The 23,646-nt window shown below is 31.7% G+C and overlaps 6 protein-coding genes across 9 annotated transcripts; all 6 read left to right on the top strand.

Annotated features, from left to right (window-relative positions):
• Positions 1–455: 455 nt before the first annotated feature.
• On the top strand, positions 456–2,435 carry LOC136782253 (odorant receptor 13a-like). 4 transcript variants are annotated; one of them, XR_010824101.1, is made up of 6 exons: positions 456–987; positions 1,058–1,157; positions 1,220–1,330; positions 1,768–1,926; positions 1,982–2,091; positions 2,164–2,210. XR_010824101.1 is itself a non-coding variant. In XM_066741573.1 (5 exons), exons 1-5 carry the CDS (start codon positions 488–490, stop codon positions 2,185–2,187), a joined length of 1,059 nt encoding a protein of 352 aa, XP_066597670.1. In that variant the 5' UTR covers positions 456–487; the 3' UTR covers positions 2,188–2,435. The 4 variants fall into 4 exon arrangements, 3 of the variants coding, with proteins under 3 accessions (XP_066597670.1, XP_066597681.1, XP_066597662.1); XM_066741573.1 differs by having other exon boundaries at positions 1,768–2,091; positions 2,164–2,435; XM_066741584.1 differs by lacking the exon at positions 2,164–2,210 and having other exon boundaries at positions 1,982–2,129.
• Positions 2,436–3,228: 793 nt separating this feature from the next.
• Positions 3,229–5,606, top strand: LOC136780628 (odorant receptor 82a-like). The gene is made up of 4 exons (XM_066739136.1): positions 3,229–4,092; positions 4,339–4,449; positions 4,877–5,035; positions 5,091–5,606. The coding sequence occupies exons 1-4, from the start codon at positions 3,229–3,231 to the stop codon at positions 5,145–5,147; spliced, it is 1,191 nt and encodes a 396-aa protein (XP_066595233.1). The 3' UTR covers positions 5,148–5,606.
• A 775-nt stretch (positions 5,607–6,381) lies between these two features.
• Positions 6,382–9,182, top strand: LOC136780636 (uncharacterized). Its single transcript, XM_066739147.1, is given in 8 exon segments — positions 6,382–6,747; positions 6,750–6,827; positions 6,988–7,064; positions 7,109–7,208; positions 7,288–7,392; positions 7,500–7,601; positions 8,511–8,588; positions 9,075–9,182. Coding segments are annotated over 8 exon segments (1,014 nt in total).
• Positions 9,183–9,392: 210 nt separating this feature from the next.
• LOC136780643 (odorant receptor 10-like) lies at positions 9,393–10,844 on the top strand. Its single transcript, XM_066739161.1, has 5 exons — positions 9,393–10,085; positions 10,147–10,246; positions 10,346–10,456; positions 10,556–10,711; positions 10,791–10,844. The coding sequence occupies exons 1-5, from the start codon at positions 9,478–9,480 to the stop codon at positions 10,842–10,844; spliced, it is 1,029 nt and encodes a 342-aa protein (XP_066595258.1). The 5' UTR covers positions 9,393–9,477.
• A 1,557-nt stretch (positions 10,845–12,401) lies between these two features.
• Positions 12,402–18,945, top strand: LOC136780651 (uncharacterized). Its single transcript, XM_066739172.1, has 10 exons — positions 12,402–13,234; positions 13,344–13,443; positions 13,534–13,644; positions 13,717–13,872; positions 13,934–13,975; positions 14,602–15,698; positions 15,854–15,953; positions 16,128–16,238; positions 16,311–16,466; positions 18,889–18,945. Exons 1-10 carry the CDS (start codon positions 12,426–12,428, stop codon positions 18,943–18,945), a joined length of 2,739 nt encoding a protein of 912 aa, XP_066595269.1. The 5' UTR covers positions 12,402–12,425.
• Positions 18,946–19,803: 858 nt separating this feature from the next.
• Positions 19,804–22,896, top strand: LOC136780661 (odorant receptor 13a-like). The gene is made up of 7 exons (XM_066739184.1): positions 19,804–19,828; positions 21,030–21,417; positions 21,482–21,915; positions 22,142–22,241; positions 22,352–22,462; positions 22,538–22,693; positions 22,773–22,896. Exons 2-7 carry the CDS (start codon positions 21,061–21,063, stop codon positions 22,824–22,826), a joined length of 1,212 nt encoding a protein of 403 aa, XP_066595281.1. The 5' UTR covers positions 19,804–19,828; positions 21,030–21,060; the 3' UTR covers positions 22,827–22,896.
• The last annotated feature ends 750 nt before the right edge of the window (positions 22,897–23,646 follow it).

The following is a 23,646-nucleotide window of genomic DNA, read 5'->3' on the forward strand; positions in this document are numbered from 1 at the left end:
CAGATAACGGTCGGCAAGCTACTGAATGCATAGCACGAAGACTTTCTTTCAGAGATAATACTGCGCAGACGTCGCAGGAAGCTTTAGTTCTCCAGAATAGTAATTGAATATGCAAGACCAGAGATAAAGTACCTCTCGAGTAGAAAACATGTACGAACGACGTAAAGTTACAATCAATGAGTTTTATCAAAGCGATTTTAATTACAGTATTCAGGTGAATCGCTGGCTTTTCAAACTAGTCGGTGCTTGGCCGCGTAAATTCGCTGACTTGAGAATCTGTCAAAAATTGCAAAATGCTTTAGTGTGCGTGTGCTATATCTGTTTCGTATTTTTGGCGATACCAAATATACTATATATAATTTTGGAGGAAAATGATTTAGAAATGCAAATTAGATCTTTTTTTCCCGCATTATCGTGGGTTATGATGTTTATAAAATATTGTTACCTGTTATTCCATGGCAGCGATATATTTTACTGCTTAAAACAAATGGAGAACGATTGGCGCCACGTGGATAATTCTACGGATCGCCATGTCATGTTGAATCATGCCAAAATTGGGAGATACGTTGCTGTCTCGAGCGTATTTTGGCTTTATTTATCGAGCTGTAGTTATATACTTAGTGTGGCTGACCGAATATCTGTTGATCAAGGAAACGAGACAATTTTCATTAGGCGGCTGCCTTTCCCATTTTATAGTAAGATAATAAACCCAACAATCAGTCCTAATTACGAAGTTCTAATCGCTTCTCAAGCTGTCTCCGATTTCTTCGTTGCAACTGTTGCTTCAAATAGCAATACTTTGGTTGTAGTCTTCGTTCTTCATGTAATTGGCCAAATACAAGTTTTGAAACATTTTCTCATAACGCTCATTGTTGGAGATGAGATTGAAATGGGAGAGGAATATGATAGAATGAAATGGGATGTAGATATGAAGCCTGTAAATGAAAAACTAGCTATTATCGTGAAACAGCACGTAAGAGTAACAAGGTAAAGTTATATTATAATTTAAAGATTTTATTTTAATTTTAAATCATTTTTTTATAAGCATTTCCTTAAGGTTTATAGCTCATATCGAAAAAATTATGAACAAAATATGTCTCACGGAGTTTTTGGGATCTATCTTTCTCATCTGCTCTTTGGGATTTTTTATGATAAAGGTGATAATAACAATATTATTATACAAAATTTCATTATTAATTTTCAAGATATTTTGTATTAGGAATGGGAAGAGAAAAACTTCGATAAACTTGTAACTGATTTGATAACTTTTATGACTATTGCATTCAATATCTTTATACTATGCTTTACGGGAGAGATTTTGATAGAGAAGGTAAAAGATATATCTCGATTTAATTCCAAAGAAAATTATCTGAAAGGGGCATTCACATTGTTGGCTTTTGTTTTAAAAAACTTTGTCTTTCGATTGAAAAGTTAATGTTCTTTTCTTTCTCTTATAGTAGCGAATGGATTAGCAAATGTTTAAAGTATGGTATTATGTATGTATACTTAATACGCCGACTAATACGAAGTTTTTTCATTTTCTATGGGAGAAGAAAAAAAATGAAAGTTACTTCGCAAACTTTTGGTTCTAAAAAAAAGGTAGACATCAATGTGGTAAAAAGGAATATAACCCTTCTAGAATTCATACATTAAATGTACCAAAACATTAAAAATGGTGCATGTTATTAATGTGAATGCCCACAAGATAATTATTATTAGTGTAAATAATACTTAATTTAATTGTAATGTATTTTATTTAACACACAGTGTGATGAGATTGGTGAAACAGCATACATGATAGAATGGTATCACCTGCCGGCAAGGGGTAGTCGTAGTATATTATTAATAATTTTAATGTCAAATTATGGCGGCATAAGAATTACTGCTGGAAAATTCGTTAAATTGTCTCTATCTAGTTTCAGTTATGTAAGTATTTTCAATTACGATAATTTAATTTTTATAGATATCATTATGCTTGTAGATACTTCAATCGGCAGCAGTGTATTTGAATATGCTTTTAACTTTGACGACTTAAAAATATTTAATGGGTGTTGGTTTTTGAAACAAAATCTGTTTTTAAAAAATGACCAGGTTTGTGTTTTCAATCATACACATAAATCAATTTGCAGTGTTTTCAAACCTGGCAGTTATACTTATGCTTAGTTTCAGCGACCCCTCAAAAATTAAAATACAAACACACATAGTGCAGCAGTATGAAGACAAACTTTCTAATTTAGTAATTTAATCATAAGTTGTATCATTAACTTACATTCAAACTTTAAGGGATTATATAGAAACGTTAATTTGGAATTACATTTTCTTATGAGTATAAGTTGTTGGACTACTAATAATTTTTAATATAATTTTAAAACTTCTTTAATTACTGCGTAGCAAAGCTCCAGCCAGTACTGTATAAGTATGTGCGTGCAGAGAAAATTTAATAGTGACTATCGTGGAAGATTCAGGCGCTGAAGCGTATATAGATAGTCCTGATTAGGAACTCCGCCACACCGAAACTAGCAGCACTTTTAGTTTTTAATAAAGAAACTATTAATTAATCATCGACTCATTGCTCTTTAACGAAAAATTTTAGACACCACCCCTCCACTCCGGAAATCCATTAAAGTTTTGGCATGTGATGTTCATACATCATAAATAAGGAAATAATATCATATACATAATACTTGATAAACTCAATGTTTCTGTGTAATAAATTTATTTCAACAATTTTATATAGTTTAACGGTTCAAACCCTCTTCTTTTATAACGTATTAAAAGATGAATAATAAAATAATCATTTTAACTTATTGTATTGCAGTAATTGTTAGTAAATTAAATGTTAAAAATAGCAATAATTCCGTAAGGCGTAATGACAAACATTTAAAACTTTTAATGGAAGAGTAATACATACCAGTTTGTACACGCTTCAATAAAAAATTGGTTGTTTTTTTCGTTTATTTTAATTATTACAATTAATCGGAGGTAGTCTTCATTGGTTTAGGATAACTACATTTTTCCAGTAACAGAACTGTATTTAAAATTTAATGACTGATTTTTTCGATTCAAGTTTATAAATAAATTATTGCAGGTCCTTCGTGTAGGATATTAGAGCTTAGCCATTGGCAACGAGCGGCAAGCAACTGAATACAAAGCACGAAGGCTTTCTTTCAGAGAGATTACTGCGCAGGCGTGGAAAAAAGTTTCCCTTGTCCAGAAAATTACTTCAATATGCGAGACCAGAGACAAACTACCTCTCCAGTAGAAAGCATGCACAAGGAATCTGAAGTCATAGCCAATGAGTTTTATCAAAGCGATTTTAATTACAGTATTCAGGTGAATCGCTGGCTCTTCAAACTAGTCGGTGCTTGGCCGCGTAAATTCGCTGACATCAGAATCTTTCAAAAATTGCAAAATACTTTAGTGTGCTTGTGCTATATATGTTTCGTATTTTTGATAATACCTAGTATACTATATATAATCTTGGAGGAAGATAATTTACAAATGCAGATTAGATATTTTTTCCCCACATTGGCGTGGATTATGACATTTATAAAATATTATTACCTTTTAATCCACGGCAGCGATATATTTTACTGTTTGAAACAAATGGAGCATGATTGGCGCCGCGTTAATAATTCTACGGATCGCGATGTTATGTTGAATCATGCCAATATTGGGAGATACGTCGCTATCTTGAGCGTATTTTGGCTTTATTTAACAAGTTCTTGTTTCATGCTTAGCGTGGCTGGACGAATATCTGTTGATCAAGGAAACGAGACAATTTTCATTAGGCGTCTGCCTTTCGCATTTTATGATAAGATAGTAAACCCAACTGTCACTCCTAATTACGAAATCCTATTCGCCTCTCAAGCAGTCTCCGATTTTGTTGTTGCAACTATTGTTTCAAATACCAATACTTTGGTTGTAATCTTCGTTCTTCATGTTATTGGACAAATACAAGTTTTGAAACATGTTCTCATAACGCTCATTGTTGAAGATGAAATTGAAATGGGAGAAGAATATGATAGAATGAAATGGAATTTAGATATGAAGCCTGTAAATACAAAACTGGCTGTTCTTGTGAAGCAGCAAGTAAGAATAATGAGGTAAGGTTATATTATAATTTAATAAATTCTGTTTTAATTTTAAATCATTTTTGTATAAGCATTTCCTTAAGGTTTATATCTCATATCGAAAAAATAATGAATAAAATATGTCTGACGGAGTTTTTGGGATCTATATTTCTCTTTTGCTCTTTAGGATTTTTTATCATAAAGGTGATAACAAAAATATTATGATAAAATATTTTATTATTAATTTTCGCTATTTTTGTAGTAGGAATGGGAAGAGAAAAGCTTCGATAAACTTGTAACTGATTTGATAACGGTTATGGCAGTTACATTTAATATCTTTATACTATGCTTTACGGGAGAGATTTTGATAGAGAAGGTAAAAGATATATGCGATTTATTTTCCAGGAAAATTATTAGAAAGGCATTCAAATTATTAATTTTTATTTTAAAAAACTTTATCTCTCGATGGAAAAGTTAATGTTCCTTTCTGTTTCTTATAGTAGCGAATGGATTAGCAAAGGTTTAAAGTTATGGTACTATTTATGTATACTCTCTTAATACGCCGACCAACATAAAGTTTTTCATTTTCTATGGCAAAAGAAACAAAATGAAAGTTGCTTCCCCAACTTTCTATTCTAAAAAACAGACCGATATCAACTTGGTAAAAAGGAATATAACCCTTCTATAATTCATACATAAAATGTACCAAAACATTAAAAATAGTGCATGTTATTAATGTGAATGCCCATAAAAGAACTATTATTAGTATAGATAATACTTAATTTATTTTATTTAACACATAGTGTGAAGAGATTGGTGAAACAGCATACATGATAGAATGGTATCGCTTACCGCCAAAGGGTAGTCGTAATATATTATTAATAATTTTAATGTCAAATTATGGCGGCATAAGAATTACTGCCGGAAAATTCGTCAAATTATCTCTATCCAGTTTCAGTTATGTAAGTTTTTTTAACCACGTTAATTTAATTTTTATAGATTTCATTATGTTTGTAGATACTTCAATCGGCAGCAGTGTACTTGAATTTGTTGTTAACTTTGACGACTTATTAATATTTAAAGGGCGGTGGGCTTTTAAAACAAAATCTTTTTTTAAAAGATTTACCAGGTTTGTGTTTTCAATCATAGATATATATCAATTTGCAGTGTTCTCATACCTAGCAGTTATATATCCATGCTTAGTTTCAGCGACGTTTCTAAAATTAAAAGGCAAACACACAGTGCTACTGTACGAAGACAATCTTTTTAGTTTAGTAACTTAATCAAATGTTGTATCATTGACTCACGTTAAATTTTTAAGGGATTGTAGAAACGTTAATTTTGAATAACTTTTTCTTATGAGTATGGGTTGTTGTATTACCAACAATTTTTAATAAAATGTTAAAACTTCTTTAATTACTGGGTAACGAAGCTCCAGTCAGTATAGTATACGTATATGCGTGCAAGAAAAATTGAATAATCGTTTTCCTGGGGGATCAGGTGCTGATGCGTATATTGATAGTCCTGATTAGGAATTCCGCCACACTGAAAGCAGCAGAACTTTCAAATTTTAATAAAAACCGTTTCGTAGTTCGGCGAGTCAGTGCTTATTAACAAAAGATTGTAGACCTCTCCTCTACTCCACAATTCCATTAAAATTTTGACATGTGCTATTGATACATCATGTGTATAAGAAAATTATATGATATACATAATATTTAATATAATTCAATGTTTCTGTGTGATAAATTTATTTCAATAATTTAAAAAGCTTGACGATTCAAAACCTCTTTTTCGTAACTTATTAAATTATTAATAATAAAATGATCAATATAACTTTTTGTATTGCAGTAATCGTTGTTTAATTAAATGTTAAAAATAGCAATAATTGCTTTAGGCGTAATATCGAAACATTTAAAACTTATAACGTAAGAGTAATACATACCACTTTGTACACATTTTGATAAAAAATTTGTTTTCCCATATTTTTTTTTAATAATCACAATTGAATCGAAGGTAGTCTTTTCTTTGGTTCAGGAGGACTAAATTCCTTCCAGCAATAGAGTAATCATTTAAAATTAACGAATAATTAATATGTTTTAAGTTTGTACATAAATTATAAGTTAATCCTTAGGTAGAATATGAGAGAGCTTAGCCATTGGCAACGAACGGTATGCAACTGAATACCAAGCACGGAAGCTTTCTTTCAGAGAGAATACTGCGCAAGGGTAGAAAAAAGTTTTTCTTCTCCAGAAAATGACTTTAATATATACGAGACCAGAGAGAAAGTACCTCTGAAGTTGGGAACATGCATAAGGGACGTGAAGTTACGGTCAATCCGTTTTACCAAAGTGATTTTAATTACAGTATTCAAGTGAATCGTTGGCTTTTCAAACTAGTTGGTGCTTGGCCGCGCTCATTTGCTGAGTTGAACATTTTTAAAATATTGCAAAATGCTTTAACATGTTTAGAATATATCTTCTTGGCTTACATGTTGATACCAAACTTACTATATATATTGTGGGATGAGGATGATCTAGAATTGCAAATTAAATTTTTTTTTCCATTGTTGGCATGGATTATAACGTTTGTAAAATATTGTTGGCTATTAATCAATGGCAACGACATATTTTGCTGCTTGAAAAATATGGAGAACGATTGGCGTCGAGTTGATATAGATATGAAAATCGCGATATAATGTTGAACCATGCGAAAATTGCAAGATACATCATTACCATGAGTATATACAACTTGGTATTGCTTATCATGTGTTTCTTTCGCAATTACTGCATATAGTCCATTATCCTTTATTCAAGAGAACGAGTCGGTTATAGTTAAGCGTTTGCCTTTTCCATTTTATAGTAATAAATGATAAGCATTACTGTCAGGTCAAATTATGAAATTGTATTATTAGTTTGGTCAAACAATCGCTGATTTATTACTCACTGCCATTCTAGCTAATTCCAGCAATTTGGCTATCCTATTAGTGGTGTATGTAAGCGACAAGTAATGATATTAAAACGTATTCTTAAAAGTTTAGTCAGCGATAGAGAAACAGGAGATGAGACAAACAGGCAATGGAAAGGGAATAGCGAAACTGTTAAATCTAAGATAGCTATTATTGTAAGGCAACACGTACGAATAATAAAGTACGATATTTTTAATATATTTAAAAACAAAATATTTTCAAAATTACTTTGTCATACTTTTTCAGATTTATAGGGAATATAGAGATAATTACGAACCAGATGTGTCTTGCCGAATTTCTGGGGCCTGTCTTCATGGATTTTTTAATATAAAGGTGACATTGAATAATATTGTAACTTATAAGCTTTATTTAAAAAGATCGTGTTATACGCAAGCTGCTTGTAATTGATTTTGTATTCGTAACATTTAATGCATTTTTTATTTGTTTAGGAATGACAGGAGAAGGTTTACAAAAATCTTTTAACAGATTTGATAATACTTGTGTCTATTACGCTTAATATTTTTGTAATATGCTTCATGGGAGAGTTTTTATTACGAAAGGTAATATTCTTAGAAATTATTTAAAATTATAAAATTTATCAACAAACAAAATTTATTTATTAAATATTACCCCCACCCTAATAGTGCTAATTGTAATATTTTTTAATATTAGTTTTTGTTCACTACTTTTTCTATAAACTTTAAACAATAATATTAGTGCTGAATTATTCATCAGATTTAAGTATTTTTTTATTACAAAGCATTCACGTAATTGATTTATTTTGATTTGCAAGGTTTAAGCTTTTCAGTTTAACTTGTTACAGTATAATAAAAGCATTTTGTTGTGTATAATAAAATTTTTACATTGAGGTGCTATTAAAGAAAAGAAATTATGATGTAAGTGAAATTTTGATAGCTTATATCTAAGTAATAAACGTTTCCCGTTCAACGACTAAAAATCTAAAAACTTTTTATCTCGATAAAGAACACCATCAAACTTTTGAATAGAAACTGAAAATCCAACTTTTAGTGTAGCAATGGTTCAACTGACGAATGTTCAAAGTTGTCATCGTTAAACTCATATTGTTTTTATATACAGTTTGACATCGAATATCAACTTTTTCTATTTCCTATACGAAACAAGAAAAAAACTTACACATAAGTTTCCAGACTTTACTTTAAAATAGAGGTATGATATAAGTGTTGAAAAAGGTATAAATCCCCTTTTTCAATTCACATTATAACTTTGATGGATATATAAATATACGATTTTTGTCAGAGAATAACTAATTGAACATAAAGTTTAAAATTATATAATTAAAATAAGGTCAAATGATAATTCAATTATGCAAATGCCCTCAGGAAATTAATGTTTGTAGTATACATATCACAAATCCTCATTACATCGTTCAGTACTATGCATATATCGTTATACCAATTAACTCATTTATAATGTCATTCATATAACAGTGCAAGGAGATTGGTGAAACGGCATACATGATTGAATGGTATCGTCTTCCGGGAAAAGGAAGTCTTGATCTAATATTGGTAATTTTAATGTCAAACTACTATATCGCAATTACTGCTGGAAAATTCGTCAACTTATCTTTACCCAGTTTCAGCTACGTAAGTTTTTACAATCAACATAATTAAATTTCTACGTCATATCATACTTTTAGGTAATTCAGTCTGCAATGGTGTATTTAAATATACTCCTCACCTTAACTACTCGTTAAAGAAAGCACTTTTAGAGTAAATTTTTCATTACACATTTACTCACAATTTCGTTTAAAAAAGGACACGATTATTACGTAGCAAACAAAGTCTATGTACAAAGGAAATAGTTTGAAATGAATAAATCTGAGAACGCTCAGTGGATTATTGAGTATATTCCATTGATTGGTACCCAAACACTTGCAGTTAAACTTTTTCGAACAGGAATAAGGCTGGTTTTTCAACGATTCCATTGAAAAAGTTGCCTCACGCTGAAAGTCAGGATGTAGTTTATTAATTATTTGTTGAACTTTATCGTAGCTGGAGAAGGAAAGAGTTGAAAAGTCCGTCGTCGATCCGATGGTTTTCCGCATTAGCAGCTTCATAAATGAACCATCAGTTATACGCTTCCCTCTAGTTGTTAAATAAAGCGGGAATTCGCGCAGGCGTGGCAAGCCTTGTGTATCTCTCAGGGTATTCGAAAGCTTCTCGACAGTATCAGACGTACCTTGAAAAAGTTAACAGCATGATGAATTCCAGTATGAATTCACCAATCACTAATGAGTCGTACATGAATGATTCGAATTACAATCTTCAATTGAACCGTTGGATACTGAAACCAATCGGAGCCTGGCCAAGGTCACCGTTAACGGTACCAGCAGAAAGAGTATTAACTTTTTTCTTGGGAAGTATTTGTGTGTCCTTAATCATCGGTCAGTTATCGATGATTCTGTTAAACACATTTATCGAAGAGACTGATTTGCAAAGGAAATTAAAAACTGTCGGTCCCATTATGCACTGGTCCATGTCAACCACGACTTACACCTTTCTTCAGTTGCACTCGAATGAGATTCGGAAATGCATCCAGGATATGGAAACTGATTGGAAGAGTGTGAGTAATCGGGAGGAGCGTGAGATCATGTTAACCAGTGCCAAATTTGGTAGATATATCGCTGCCATTTGCGTGCTTTTTCTAAACGGTGGGGTTCTTTCTTACATCATCGTCATGTCCGGGTCGTCCTCCGTCGCCGTTAAAAACGAAACGATCGTCCTTAAATTCCTTCCCTTCCCGTTTTACAGTAAGATCATTGATACTAGGTTTAGTCCAGCTTTCGAAGTTGTGTTGTTATTTCAATCAATCTCGTGTATCATGGTGAATTCGGTGACTGCTGGTGCTTGCGGTTTGACAGCCGTCTTCGTGGCTCACGCAAATGGCCAGATTCGAATTATGCTTACGTGGCTGGAGGATTTTGTCGATGGTTATCATTGGCAAAATTCCACAATAAAACAAAGACTAGCTCGTATAGTCGATAAACATTTGAGTGTTTTGAGGTGAGTCTCGTTCAATTTTTGGTAATACACTTGCAATAAATATACGTCCACTGATTTATAGATTTATTACTCGAATCGAGGTAATTATCAATGAAATTTGTCTAGTGGAGGTAGTGGGAAGTACTCTAATTTTCTGCTTTTTGGGATATTATCTTATCAAGGTAAAGCTTCTCCTGCATAGTTTATTATTTTAAAAGTGAATTTCATCAATTTTTCAATTTTTTGTGCATTTTGTATAAAAACATTGTAAGTATTTTTAGGAATGGCAAGACCATGAGGTGAAAAATCTTGTTTCATATATCATGTTGTCTGTCTCTTTCGTGTTCAACATTTTTTTATACTGTTATATCGGAGATCTTCTATCGCAGCAAGTAACGTATAATCATATCGTATCGTTGCAATCTCGCAGAATACGTTAATTTAAGTATAATGGGAAAAAATAAGAAAAGAACAAGAAATTTATATAATAGTGCAGGAAAGTTGGCGAGTGTGCTTATATGACAAAGTGGTATCGCTTACCTGGAAAAGCGTCCCTGGGATTAATTCTGATAATATCGAGATCTAGCTTCACCATCAAAATAACAGCTGGAAAACTCAAAGTATTGTCCCTCCAAAGTTTCGGTGACGTAAGTAATATACACCTGTCATTTTCAAATTTCCTCTCACTCAACTTCAAAATTAACAGAGAACAATGGTTTTTCTTAGATTGTAAGGGCAGCGCTTGTTTATTTAAATATGCTGCGAACTATGACAGAATGATAAGAGATTCCTTATATTTGTTTGTAGAAATCCATTTATCAGTAGATCACTTTCAGGAGTATCTGCAAAATTATAAAATTTTTAGTAAAAATTATTGCTTCTATCAGAGTTAAGAAAAATTAAATTTCAATGCTACATACTTATATGGATAAATTTACAGATTCACGTTAATGGATAATAAATTTTTTACTCTGTATAAACTTTATATTATATATTTATAATTTATTCAGATATATAATTAATTTAAATTGCTTGAGCACAAGGATGGTTTAGTTAACATGTTGGCTTGTTTCTTGTCCACGTATTTATGGTCAGGTAAAGCACGTGCATATTTTACTTATATATGCTTTACTACAGCTGCGTGCAACAAGTCAGTGAGCTTGATAACACAGTGGGGTAGTAAACTTCCGGTGCTGCTGGTATGCTATATAGAGAAGTCGCCCCTCGATGCAGGAAAACCTCTCATTACGTGTAAACTTATATACAACTCAGCAAAGGGATAATTTTTATATTAACGGTTGAGGGTTATTTCCAGGATCAAATTGCTAAGCAGGAGGATAGGGGAGGGGGGGGGGGGGGGGGGTATTTACACGGAAGTACATAAGTCATAATATTCTTGTATATTATTAGTACACAAAATTATTGCCTTGTAGTAACTTTATACGTTAAGATTTGGTTAAATGCGTATATATATAGTGGTTTTTACCACACGACGAATTTTTTATCCCATTGAAAACTTATTTCAGACTGCTTTGTTCTCAAAATATTATAGCCTGCGTTAAGTTTCAGTCATAACGCAATCGATTCGTAAAGTTTGTAAAACTAGCTGGATTAATTTGTTTCTATATTACAGCAACTGGATTAGTAAAAATAGACATGAAATTAAATAAATAAGACTTTGGATAATATTTTTTTCTCAAAATTTAAAAGCACCAATTGGATTCTTATAATATTAATCGTACAGATTTATGAATATACTACGCGTTTGACATATGTGTCTGTACGCTGTTTAAATTTTTTATTTATTCAGAAAGTTACTTGATTTAACGCGATGTACGAAAATCAGATCGAGTATATTGTGCTTTCTCTTCGCAATGAAATAATATTGCAGTACTTTTATAATCAATCTTATTGACATGCATATACTAATCAATTACGGTTAATCTGATTTTTCTGAAAAACTTACCCTTCTCGGTTATGAATTTTGAAACACAATAGAAAGTTTTTTATATTGCTTTCTTAAAATTTCTTTCAATTATTCGAGGAAACAGCAAAAATTGACTAGACTTGATGAGCACATGGTTTATACTTGCTGTCTCGTAAAAAGGTAGCGGTAGACTGACAGACTGGGTAGTACGCGATATACACTGTTCCGTATGACACAGACGCAACAAGTGGCTGTTACATCGATTGAGCAAAAATACAATGCCCCCAGAGGGGCGATTAATTAATCATTCGATCGATCTTATCGAGTGGCAAAAAATCTAAGAAAATCGGCGTGGACGCACATCTGTCATTTATGCTAAATATTCATGAACGAACGATAGCGTTTAGAAAGTACATTGTACTAATACTGGGAACATGGAATACGGTACGAAATGTTTGCCAACTTTTAACAAATCATTCGTGGAAGATACAAAGTTTAGCGTCCAGCCAAATCGTTTATTTTTGCTACTGATAGGGGCGTGGCCCCAGTCCAATCACACCTCAAGAATATTCCTTATCGTCTCCTACGTTTTAAGAACAGTCAATATCATTTTGTTCATTTTACTCGGTGTACCATGCATTTTGGAAGCAGTTTTGGGAAATTTCAATATGGAATCGAAACTGATGCTGGTATTGTCACCAGCAGTTGCTGCATTTTCGTCGAATTTAAAGTATCTTTTTTTGCTATTTTCTCAAAAAGATATTCACTGGTGCATTCAGCAGATTGAAAATGACTGGAGGTTCGCCAGGAATGCCAAAGAGCGTGAAATTATGCTGAACAGTGCTTCTAAAGGTCGATACATAACTGCTGTTTGCGCGATTTGGGCAAACACAGCAGTATTTTTATATCTGTTTATGTTTGGTAACAAAATGTCCATTACTACAAATGGAACTACACCGATAAAACATTTACCTATTCCATTTTATAGAGGTCTCTTAGAAACTGAGACAAGTCCTAATTATGAAATTATTTTAGCTTTACAGCTTATTTTAGGGTTTGTAATAAATTGCATTACGATCAGTAGCTGCAGCCTGGCTGCTGTTTTAGTAACCCACGCAAATGGTCAATTCAAACTTCTTATGGATCGATTGAGAGGTTTTGTGGATGAATATTTAGTCGAGAAGAAAGAGAAGGCTCGTAAAAAACTTGCTAATATAGTGGAATCTCATTTAAGAATTTTAAGGTATGTTACTTTTCATTTTTATTTTATGAGATTAAAGAAATAAAAATAAACATATAATTGCATCATACATTAAAATTCATAAATCATGATTCAAACTGATTCATTACAGATATGCCTCGTGTATAGAAAATATCATAAATCCAATTTGTTTTGTAGAAGTAATCAGTTGCACTTTACTTATATGCTTTTTAGGATATAGTCTTTTGAAGGTATAGGCCAATACTGTATACCACATATAAATATTTATCACGTTTGGAGAACAAAAAATAAATTTTTTATATAGATAACCCATGTTATAGGAATGGGAAAAAGAAACAAATAAATATATTATACCGTATGGTATCCTATTCATCTCCTATGCTTACAATATTTTCATATTCTGCTACATTGGAGAGCTTCTATCTGAGAAGGTACAGTTGTTAATATTATATTTTTTTTTAAATTAATAATTTTTAAATATATTAATTTACCCGTTTAATTAGTGCGTAAAAGTTGGAGATGTTGCTTATGCGATGGAATGGTACCTTTTGCCCAGAAAAACTGCGCAAGCAATGATTTTAATCATATCGAGGTCAAATGTGGCGTGCAAAATTACTGCAGGGAAATTCATTGTTCTAACACTTAGCAGTTTTGCAATTGTAAGTACAAAGATTTTAGATCAAATTGCTGTTTAATAATTACATTCTATTTACTTTACAGATAATTAAAACTGCTTTTGTTTATTTAAACATGTTACGTACAGTTATTACTTAACCGTGTAAATGCACTTTAAAAATTAGTTTAAATTAATGAGTAGGTAAATATATTTCCATAAAAAACTGAAAAGAAAAAATAAATACAAATTTCTTAGTTCAAAATAGTTTCGCTTTCCCTACTGATAACAATAAGTATATACGGAATACGTACAGTTTACTCAACAAGTGGTTTCCGCCTTAAACATCGATCTGTTGGCGATTGCCACTGATGCTTTCATATGAGTTACTCGTTGTCATCAACTTTGTTTTTCGACGAGAGAAACAAAGTTTCCCCCTCTTTATCTCTTTTCTAGACTTTGAACTAATTTCAATCGTGTTTTAAATTACACGTATGGACACTAATATTATTTTACAGTTTTAAATTCAATGAATAAAAAAAATGCAAAATATGCACCAGCTTGTTGTACCAAATCCTTCTTACACTAAGAACAATTTTTCGTTATAACAGTGAGCAAAATTCGTTGATACAACAAACAATTTATTAATATAACGAGTAGTTCATTATTTAATAATCTACTCGTTGTATAAATTAGTTTTGTCCACTGTTATAATAAAAACTTGTACATTAGCTGAGAAATTTGTCTCAGTGTATCACTCGCTTAATATGCTAAGTCAGAACTTTGGAGTGATAAATCTCAGCAAGTAATATTCGATTCGTCCACTCCAACTTTCCCCATAACACTCTTACTTCTCATCGAAACAGACACAGGAGAGATATATTTCCAGCGAGGTTTTCCTGCGTATAAAAAATGCAAGCGGCAAGTCAAGTTTGGAAAAGCAAGGGGTAAAGTTTTGCTTTGGCTGACTCGGAAACAAGTGGAATTACGCGCATGTGCCAGCACCCTTTCAAAGGGTCGTCCTGCACGCGCGTGCTATCAGTCACCGACGGTCTATAGCCTAGTCAGGATGTTGAAAAATTCGGAATCGATAAAAAATAAGAGTTATTTTCGTGATTGGAGTTACAGTATTCGGTTGAATCGTTGGTTCCTCACCCCTCTTGGACTTTGGCCGCTCTCACTCTCTTCAGGAATATTGGAAAAATCTGTACACGTTGTTATGGCCACCATCAGTAGCTCCCTCATAACTTTCGTCCTGGTACCTGGTCTCCTTCGAGTCTTCCTCGACAACCAAGGAGATATTCTTACCAAGGTCAGACTCGTTGGTCCTGTAAGCTATGTCACCATGGCTGCCCTCAAACACTACGTGCTGATTCATCGTAATGAAGATATCGGTCGCTGCATAATGCACATTTACAGCGACTGGAAAAGAGCTTTCAACGTTGACAGCAGACAGCTCATGCTGGATAATGCCAAATTTGGTAGATATCTTATTATTATTTGCACCATCTTCATGTATGGTGGAGGAATATTTTTTGTCCTTATAAGACCATATTTCGGAAACCCTTTTGAGCTGGTTGGTAATGTTACGGTCAGAGCTCTCAATTATCCGATTTATCGCAAACTGATGGATCCCAGAACGACTCCTTATTACGAAATTGTCCAGACTCTTCAAACTTTTTCCGCATTTGTCATTTTTACCAACACCATCAATGGATGCGGTTTGGCTGCTGCTTTCGTCATGCACGCGTGTGGACAGTTTCAAATTTTGTCGCACCTCTTGGACAATTTGGTTGATGGCAGCAAAGAGGACTTCAATACCACTGAGGAAAGATTTGCTATTATTATCGATTATCATTTAAGAATACTTAAGTAAGTTTTTATTATTATTTTGTGCAAAAGATGAAAATAATGGTATTAATTTGGAACTTGGAATTGTGCACTATTTCACATTTTTTAATTACTTTTATTCAATGGATTTTTTTTTATGTAAAGCTATGTTTGAAAAATGTGATTTTCTGTTTTAGTTTTATAACTCAAATCGAGGATATTCTGCAAGATATATTTCTTGTAGAATTAGTAGGGTGTACGTTGAATATATGCTTTTTGGGATATCAGTTTATGAAGGTACAATATGTATTATAATATGTTGTTCTGTATTTTTACGTAATTAATTCCTTATCTACCAGTGTCAAAAAAGAATCCAGTCTCAAATTCAAAAATATTTGCCACTGGCAGTTAAGGGGTGAATAGTAAAATTATTGCTGTTTCGAATTAAATTAGATAATTAAAGTTTTTTAGGAGTGGGAGCACAGCGAGCCTATAGGAACATTAACATTTTGTTTGTTGCTGCTTTCATTCACTTTTAATATATTCATTCTTTGCTACATTGGTGAAATTCTAATGGAACAGGTACACAAATTAATTAATTTGTTATGAAAACTTGCAAAAATTTAATTTTTACTTTAATTTAAATACGATCAGTGCAAGAAAATTGGCGAAACATCTTATATGATAGAGTGGTACCGTATAACAAAGAAAACAGCACTGGGATTAATTCTAATAATTACCACATCTAATTCCTCACCAAAATTGACAGCTGGAAAATTTGCTGAATTATCATTGTCCACCTTTTGCAGCGTGAGTATTTTCAAAGTTTTATTTAAAGATTTCCATTTCCTGCGTCAAGGATCCTGCTGATTTCTTTTTTCGAACGGTATTCCAGGTTATCAGAACATCCATAGCTTATTTAAATATGTTGCGGACCCTCACCACTTAACTCGACAAGATACTAATAACATAATCTTATTTAAGATTTTATGCAAATGGACGTGTTATATTTTTCAATTTTGAAATTTCTGAAATGTAATTGTAGAGAGACAGCGTAGAACTTATAGAGTTTACTGTCGGGCATACTCACTGTTACTATATAAAGCAATAATAAATTTAACTGGTCTCATATCTGTTTTTCTCTCGTGGGTGTGTCAGCGAAAAAAATAGGCAAAAAATTAATGCTAGTCTAGCTTGAAGAAGGGAATGGAAAAAATTGATAAAGACAGGAGAAAATAGAATTCATAGACCACCCAGACTACCAATTACTATCCATTGAAAATTAAAATCTGAGGTCTGTGAGTTTCACAAAAAAACAACATTAGATTAAGTATTAATTTATAGTCGACTGATTCCTACGCTTGCGCATTGATCAATGCAACTGCAAAACTTAGCAATTTTTAGCCAGTCGAGCAGACACTTTCGAATGGTGAACCATGCGCGTCAATATATCAAATCATCCATCGATAATCGTCAAAAATAAACGCTACAAAAATGATATTAAATATACGATTCAACTCTGCCAAAGAGTACTTCAATTTATTGGCATCTGGCCATTGATAAGTAGACGCTCCTCGGTATTTCAACGTTTTATTTATGCTGTTTTAAGATTTATGAGCTTTTTCACCCTGTGCTTTGTACTAATACCCTCTACATTATTTATTTTTCGAAAAGAAACTACAGTGTTTACCAAGGTACAGTCTTATCATAGATCTGATCAAAATTTTTCAAATTACTGTGATAGAGGCTGTTAAAAGTAAAATGTTAACTAAGAAAATACTCCAATCGTTGAATATAGTTAAATAATATTTTTTTGTATTGAATGAAGGTGAAACTTTGCGGTCCAGTTGGCTTTTGCTTAACGTCGTTAATCAAATATTGCTATTTGGGAATGCGTGGAAAAGAATTTGGGAAATGTATTGGATACGTAGAAAGAGATTGGAAGCATGTTGAGAATGAAAATTTTCGTCAAATTATGATAAAAAATGCTGCTCTTGGACGCTATTTGACTATCCTGGCTTTGGTTTTTATTTATACAGGAGGACTTTCTTATCATACAGTCATGCCACTATTTTCGAAAAAAACTATCAGTAATAATTTCACTATAAGACCCCTCGTCTATCCTGGCTATGATACTTTTTTCAATCCTCAGATTAGTCCTAATTATGAAATTTTATTTTGTTATCACTGCTTCTATGCAACGATAACATATAACATTACTACTTCAGCTTGTAGTCTAGCAGCAATATTTGTAACTCATGCCTGTGGTCAAATTCAAATTATTATGACAAGGTTGCAAGATTTAGTGGAAGGAAAAATGAGCGAAGGAACTACAGTAGAGGAGCGTTTGAAAGTCATAGTCAAGCATCACGTTGAAATACTAAGGTGATTGAGTTTTATTTAATAATATATCAGTTAAATTAACCAGTTAACTCTTTTTGACGAATATATTCATCATGGGCTATTTGTTACGACAAAATAAGGATTGTTTTGTATCCTTTCTTTTGATGACACAGTAAACTGGTTAATTTAAATATTTCTTTAATAATTTATTTTTTAATATACCAATAACTTTTATAAAGTTATTTTCAATATTTATTCTCTTTAAGAACGCTGAAATAGATCAGTTTTTAAATATTTAATCAATATTATAATATATGAACAATATAATAGGTTTTCAGCTAACGTTGAAGAGATTCTTAGAGAAATTTTGGTGATGGAGTTGGTGACTTCCACGTTAACTATTTGTCTACTTGAATACTACTGCATGGTGGTAAAGATTATCGTCAGAAATTATTAAAAAATTTATATTGTTTAACTATTCTTATTTCTAGGAATGGAAAATTAGCGATACTGTAGCTATAATGACTTATTTTATTTTACTAATATCGTTTACATTTAATGTCTTTATTTTTTGTTATATTGGAGAAATTCTCGTCGATGAGGTATTTTTTATATTTTCATAATATAATTATTAATAGGTTATACATTCTTATTGTATGCTACTTCATATTAGAGTAAAAAACTGGGAAGTGCCTGCTATTCAATTAATTGGTATAATTTAGTTGGAAATAAGGGCAGGAATCTTATTTTATTAATCGCAATGTCAAGTTACCCACCGAAACTCACAGCTGGTAAAATGGTCAATCTTTCCTTGAATACTTTCACTAGTGTAAGTGCGTCGGTGATAAGCTTTTTTGAACAAATTAATTAATTAATTTTTTATTTACAGGTTCTTAAATCGTCTGTGGCATATTTTAATATACTGAGAACAATTACAGAATCCTAATTGACATTTGTAATATAAAGCCACAATTGAGTGTATGTATATTTAAACCTGTTGAATCTTCACAAGATATACTGTAACGGCTTGGAGAACGGTACATATTTAAAAAAAACACGTAAAATATAAATCAGGGTCTTAAAGTATTCAATCAAAAGGTGAGAAAAATATTTAAATTACTCTTTTTTAATATAATTTAAAAAATTACTAAATACGTTGCGAATCAAGAAAGTTTATCTTTCAAATGCAAAATTAAATTTATTCTTGTGAATTGATATTTGTTTATAAATTAAATTTATTAAATTAACAAAAAATAGTAATTATTTATGAGAACAATTCTTTTAACTCTACTAAAAAGACGTCTTCTTATGTATGAAGAGTCTATAGACAATACTTGGTATATAAACACCTATAGCTCTCGATTTAATCATACCTGGTATATTACCATTTGAGAATTGCGTAATCAATTTTTATGTTAGTAAATATCAAAATATTTGTTGCCAACAATTGAAAACTATATACTTACTTCAATCTATAATCAAGAGAAAATTTCGTTATACAAATACTCTATAAATAATACTGTTAATATACTTTGATAGGTATTATTCTTACAATAGGCTTATATTACTATGTATCTTTGGAGAAGGTATACCACAGTTTTACCCCAAGCAACTTTCAACAGGTGGTTAAAGCAGAATAATTAATATGACAGTCCAGCTTGATACCAAGCAAAAGCAAAAAAGTTCAGAAAGTAAAAACATAAAAACTACCAGAGTTACACGCAAGATTTACGCAAGCGCAATTATCACAAATTTCAATCGATGAATTACCTGTCGAAGCGTCAGTTTAGCTTCGTCTTTCTTGGTGAACGGTATAATCCAGTTGACATGTTAGTACCTACGACAATATACAAAGAATTGCCAGATTTCGTGATCAACGCTAATTATGAAAACAATATCATATGTTTTACAAAATTACATCGCTTCATCCTCACCTCCATTGGCATATTGCCATAGAAAATTGTTGTTAAAAATATGATTGTCCAAACAGTTGTTACTTTCTCTGTCAATTTAGTATTTTGCTTTGTTTTCATCTTTCCAACTGCATTACGAACGAGATATGCAGACTAATTGTAATAACAAAATTGATCAAATTAACCAACAAAAATGATAACGAGAATAATTATAAAATTCATCAACATTTCTGTACCATTATCAAATTTCGTATATGTATTTTGAGGTGAGTCTTTAATTACAAATTTATCGTGCAATAAATATCATTTGAATTATAGTATAATAATTTTCAATTAAAAATTGTGTGACAGATATTAATATATTAAAGTTTTATTTAAAAAATCCTAGTCTATAGAAACGTATTATAGAATAGTGAAACGGTATGTGACTGTCACTGGTTCTTCGTCTTAATTTGTTTTTAATTATCCATTTTATACTATATATAATACTAAATACTGCAAAAACTTATATATATGCTCGATCAAACTGTTTGGATCATCGTTTATTATATGTTTATTAAAACACTTTTGCACAGCCATTTATAAATATTGTTTTTCTCTTAACAATATTTAGTCAAAAAATAGCATTTGCAAAATCAAATTCAGTATCTATAAAAACGATGATTTATTTTAGTAAAAGTAAAATTTACTCATTTAGGATTGAGAGGATAATAATCTTACAGAAACTACCTCATATATAGTGTACCCCTATAATATCGATGAATTTTAATTTATTAATAACAATATTATATTAATCTTGGAAGTATCTGCTACTAAATTAATTGGTATCGAGAGATTCAACTGAGTTAAACACTAAATGATTAAACCTAAAATAAATCAAACAAGCCATAAACCCGACACCAAGCGCAATCTTTTCTTTAAACATTTCACCTTAAATTTTAGAAGAGAAATGAATCACCAAACTCGACCCATGCAAACGAATACGTTCGTTAAAATATAAAATGTTTACTTTGATTTATGATTGAGAGCAATTTCGTACGAAATTTTGTGATGATCAATGTCATTTTTGGAATTTGCTAAATATTTTACCAAAAACTTGCTCTACTCTTATTTTTAGCAGCTTTCCTCTACTAACCACCCTCTCGAGAATGCATAAAGTATCTTCGAACCTCGTACCACACGTTAATAACGAAAAGGATATTTTATATTTTACAAATCTTCAAGGCTGGATTCTCAGCTCAGTTGGCATTTGGCCAATAAAACCTGGCATCGAAAATAACAAACTACAAATATTTCTTACATTTATAGTCAATTTAGTATTTTGCTTTACCTTTATTCCTTGCATTTTCTACATAATGTTCGACGAAACTAACGAATCAAAGAGATATAAAATACTCGGCTTATGGAGTTTTGGTTTTGTAGTTCATTTGAAATACGTTGCTCTTCTGCACAAACGATCGCTAATTCACTTTTGCCTTGAACATTTGAAAGAAGACTGGCGTAAGGTAGGTGTGAAAATAGATTAGAGAAAAGTGGCGAATTACTTATTTCAAGTATTTCCCAAAACAGATAAGCGGTTGGAATGATCGAGAATCGATGTTCAAACACGCAAAAATTGGTCGGAACTTAACGTTAATTTCCGTGTTCTTCCTGTACGGCGGTGGGGTATTATATAATGCAGCTTTACAGCTGCTAAGATCAGTGGTTAATAACGTTAATTTTGAAGCACGTGTCGTTATATACCCATCGTACTCGAGATTTTTCGATGCCTCGATCAGTCCTGTTTACGAACTGACATATACAACTCATTGTATTTGCCAACTCATGACGTACTCTGTAGCATGCGGAATTTGTGGATTGGCAGCGCTCTTTGCATCGCACGCTTGTGGACAAGTTGAAGTTTTGACTTCAAAACTGATTAAACTCGCCGATGCAAACGATGATGACGACAGCGTTAATGAACAATTTTGTACAATTATTCAACTTCATTTACGTATTTTAAGGTAAACTAATAATTGTAATAGAGTTTGAATTGTGAACGCAGGAAGAATTTAAACAATTAGAATGAAAAGGATAATTAAGATTTCGCTGTTGCATATTTGGTTATAAAATGATGATGCAAGTCGACGTATAGTTTCTTTAAAAGAAACACATATTTGTTACAAAGACGTTGTTGATTTTATTTAATAACTTTACTCCTTGAATTTGAATTATTATTGCTTCTTGCAGATTTTGTGCTGTTTTGGAAGAAATCATGCAAGAAGTGTGTTTGATAGAACTGATCGGGTCGGCTTTTCTAATATGCTTATTAGAATATTTTATAGTATCGGTGCGTAAATACTGTATAATATAGTATATACTTATACTGTAGATAATTGATATCAGTATTAAGACACGATAGATTTCTTTTATTAAAAAGCAATCTTTGATTCTTATTAGGATTGGGAAGAAAGTAATACTGTAGGAATTGTGATATTTATGATGTTCCTAATATCATTGAGTTTAAATTTATTTATATTATGTTACATCGGTGATCTTTTAACAGAACAGGTAATTTTTTTTTTCTTTAATTTAATTATATATACACTGATGGATATGATATTTATTATTACATGTACATCGTAGACGGGTAAAGTAGGTACGATATGTTTTATGATGAATTGGTACCGTTTACCCGTCCCCATCGTTCGAGGCTTGATATTAATGATTGCTATGTCGAACAGTCCAGCGAAACTTTCAGCCGGAAAGATATCTAATATGACAGTATTCACTTTTATGGGTGTAAGTATTAGAGTAAATTTAAATCCTCGTTCCAACTAATATTAATGTTTTAATAAATATTAATTTTTAAAAAATTTAGGTAATGAAAACATCAGTGGCTTATTTAAACTTTATTCGCCAAGTGTTTCTGTGATTCTTACTTAGCATGAACGACTTTACAAAGAAGAGTAGATTTTTATCGTTGTAGATTGAATTAACTTTTAGGAATATAAGAAAGACATAATTGTTATGTTTAAAATCAAAGCTTATATGCATATTTAATCAGCATTATTTGGCTTATAATTTCTTAATATACACATTATACGTCTTATTATACAGGATGTAACAAGACGATCGCCTTATCTTGAAACTGGAGGTTTCGTGTGGCAACCTCAGTGCAAATTTCAAATTTCGTTCAAACCGGTTGGAGGGTTGTGAAAAGTTTATTCTATTCATTATCTCCATTTTTTGAACTTTTCGGAACAATTTTGACAGCAAAGTGCAGATTGGAGAAAATGAAGAAACAAGTGGCAATGAGCGTCCCGTGAAGGTCTAATTTTATTATCGTGCGCATAACTGTACGAATTTCCTATTTATTTCTTCATTTTGATTATTAAATTAAAATCAGATTTAAATAAATCTTCTCCATTACAATCTCGAATTAAATCAGTAGAAAAATGAAACTATTATCAGTAATTGAATAGATGATAAAATAAGAAACGTACAATAATGTGATCGGTAATAAAATTAATCCTTCTTCACTGGATTCTCATCGCAACTTGTTTCTTCACTTTCTCTTGTCTGCACTTTGCTGTCAAAATTGTTCGGAAAATTTCAAAAAAGGGAGATAATAAATAGGATAAACGTTTCAACCCCTCAACTTATTTGAACGAAATTTGAAATCTGCACTCAAGTTGCTACACCGAACTTTCAATTTAAAAAAAAGCAGTTGTTTCATTATATACCCTGTATGT

This window comes from Prorops nasuta, unplaced genomic scaffold (assembly GCF_024137725.1).
Source record: "Prorops nasuta isolate Cenicafe-Biocafe unplaced genomic scaffold, Cenicafe_Pnas_1.2 PNAS00002, whole genome shotgun sequence".
Classification (NCBI taxonomy): domain Eukaryota; kingdom Metazoa; phylum Arthropoda; class Insecta; order Hymenoptera; family Bethylidae; genus Prorops; species Prorops nasuta.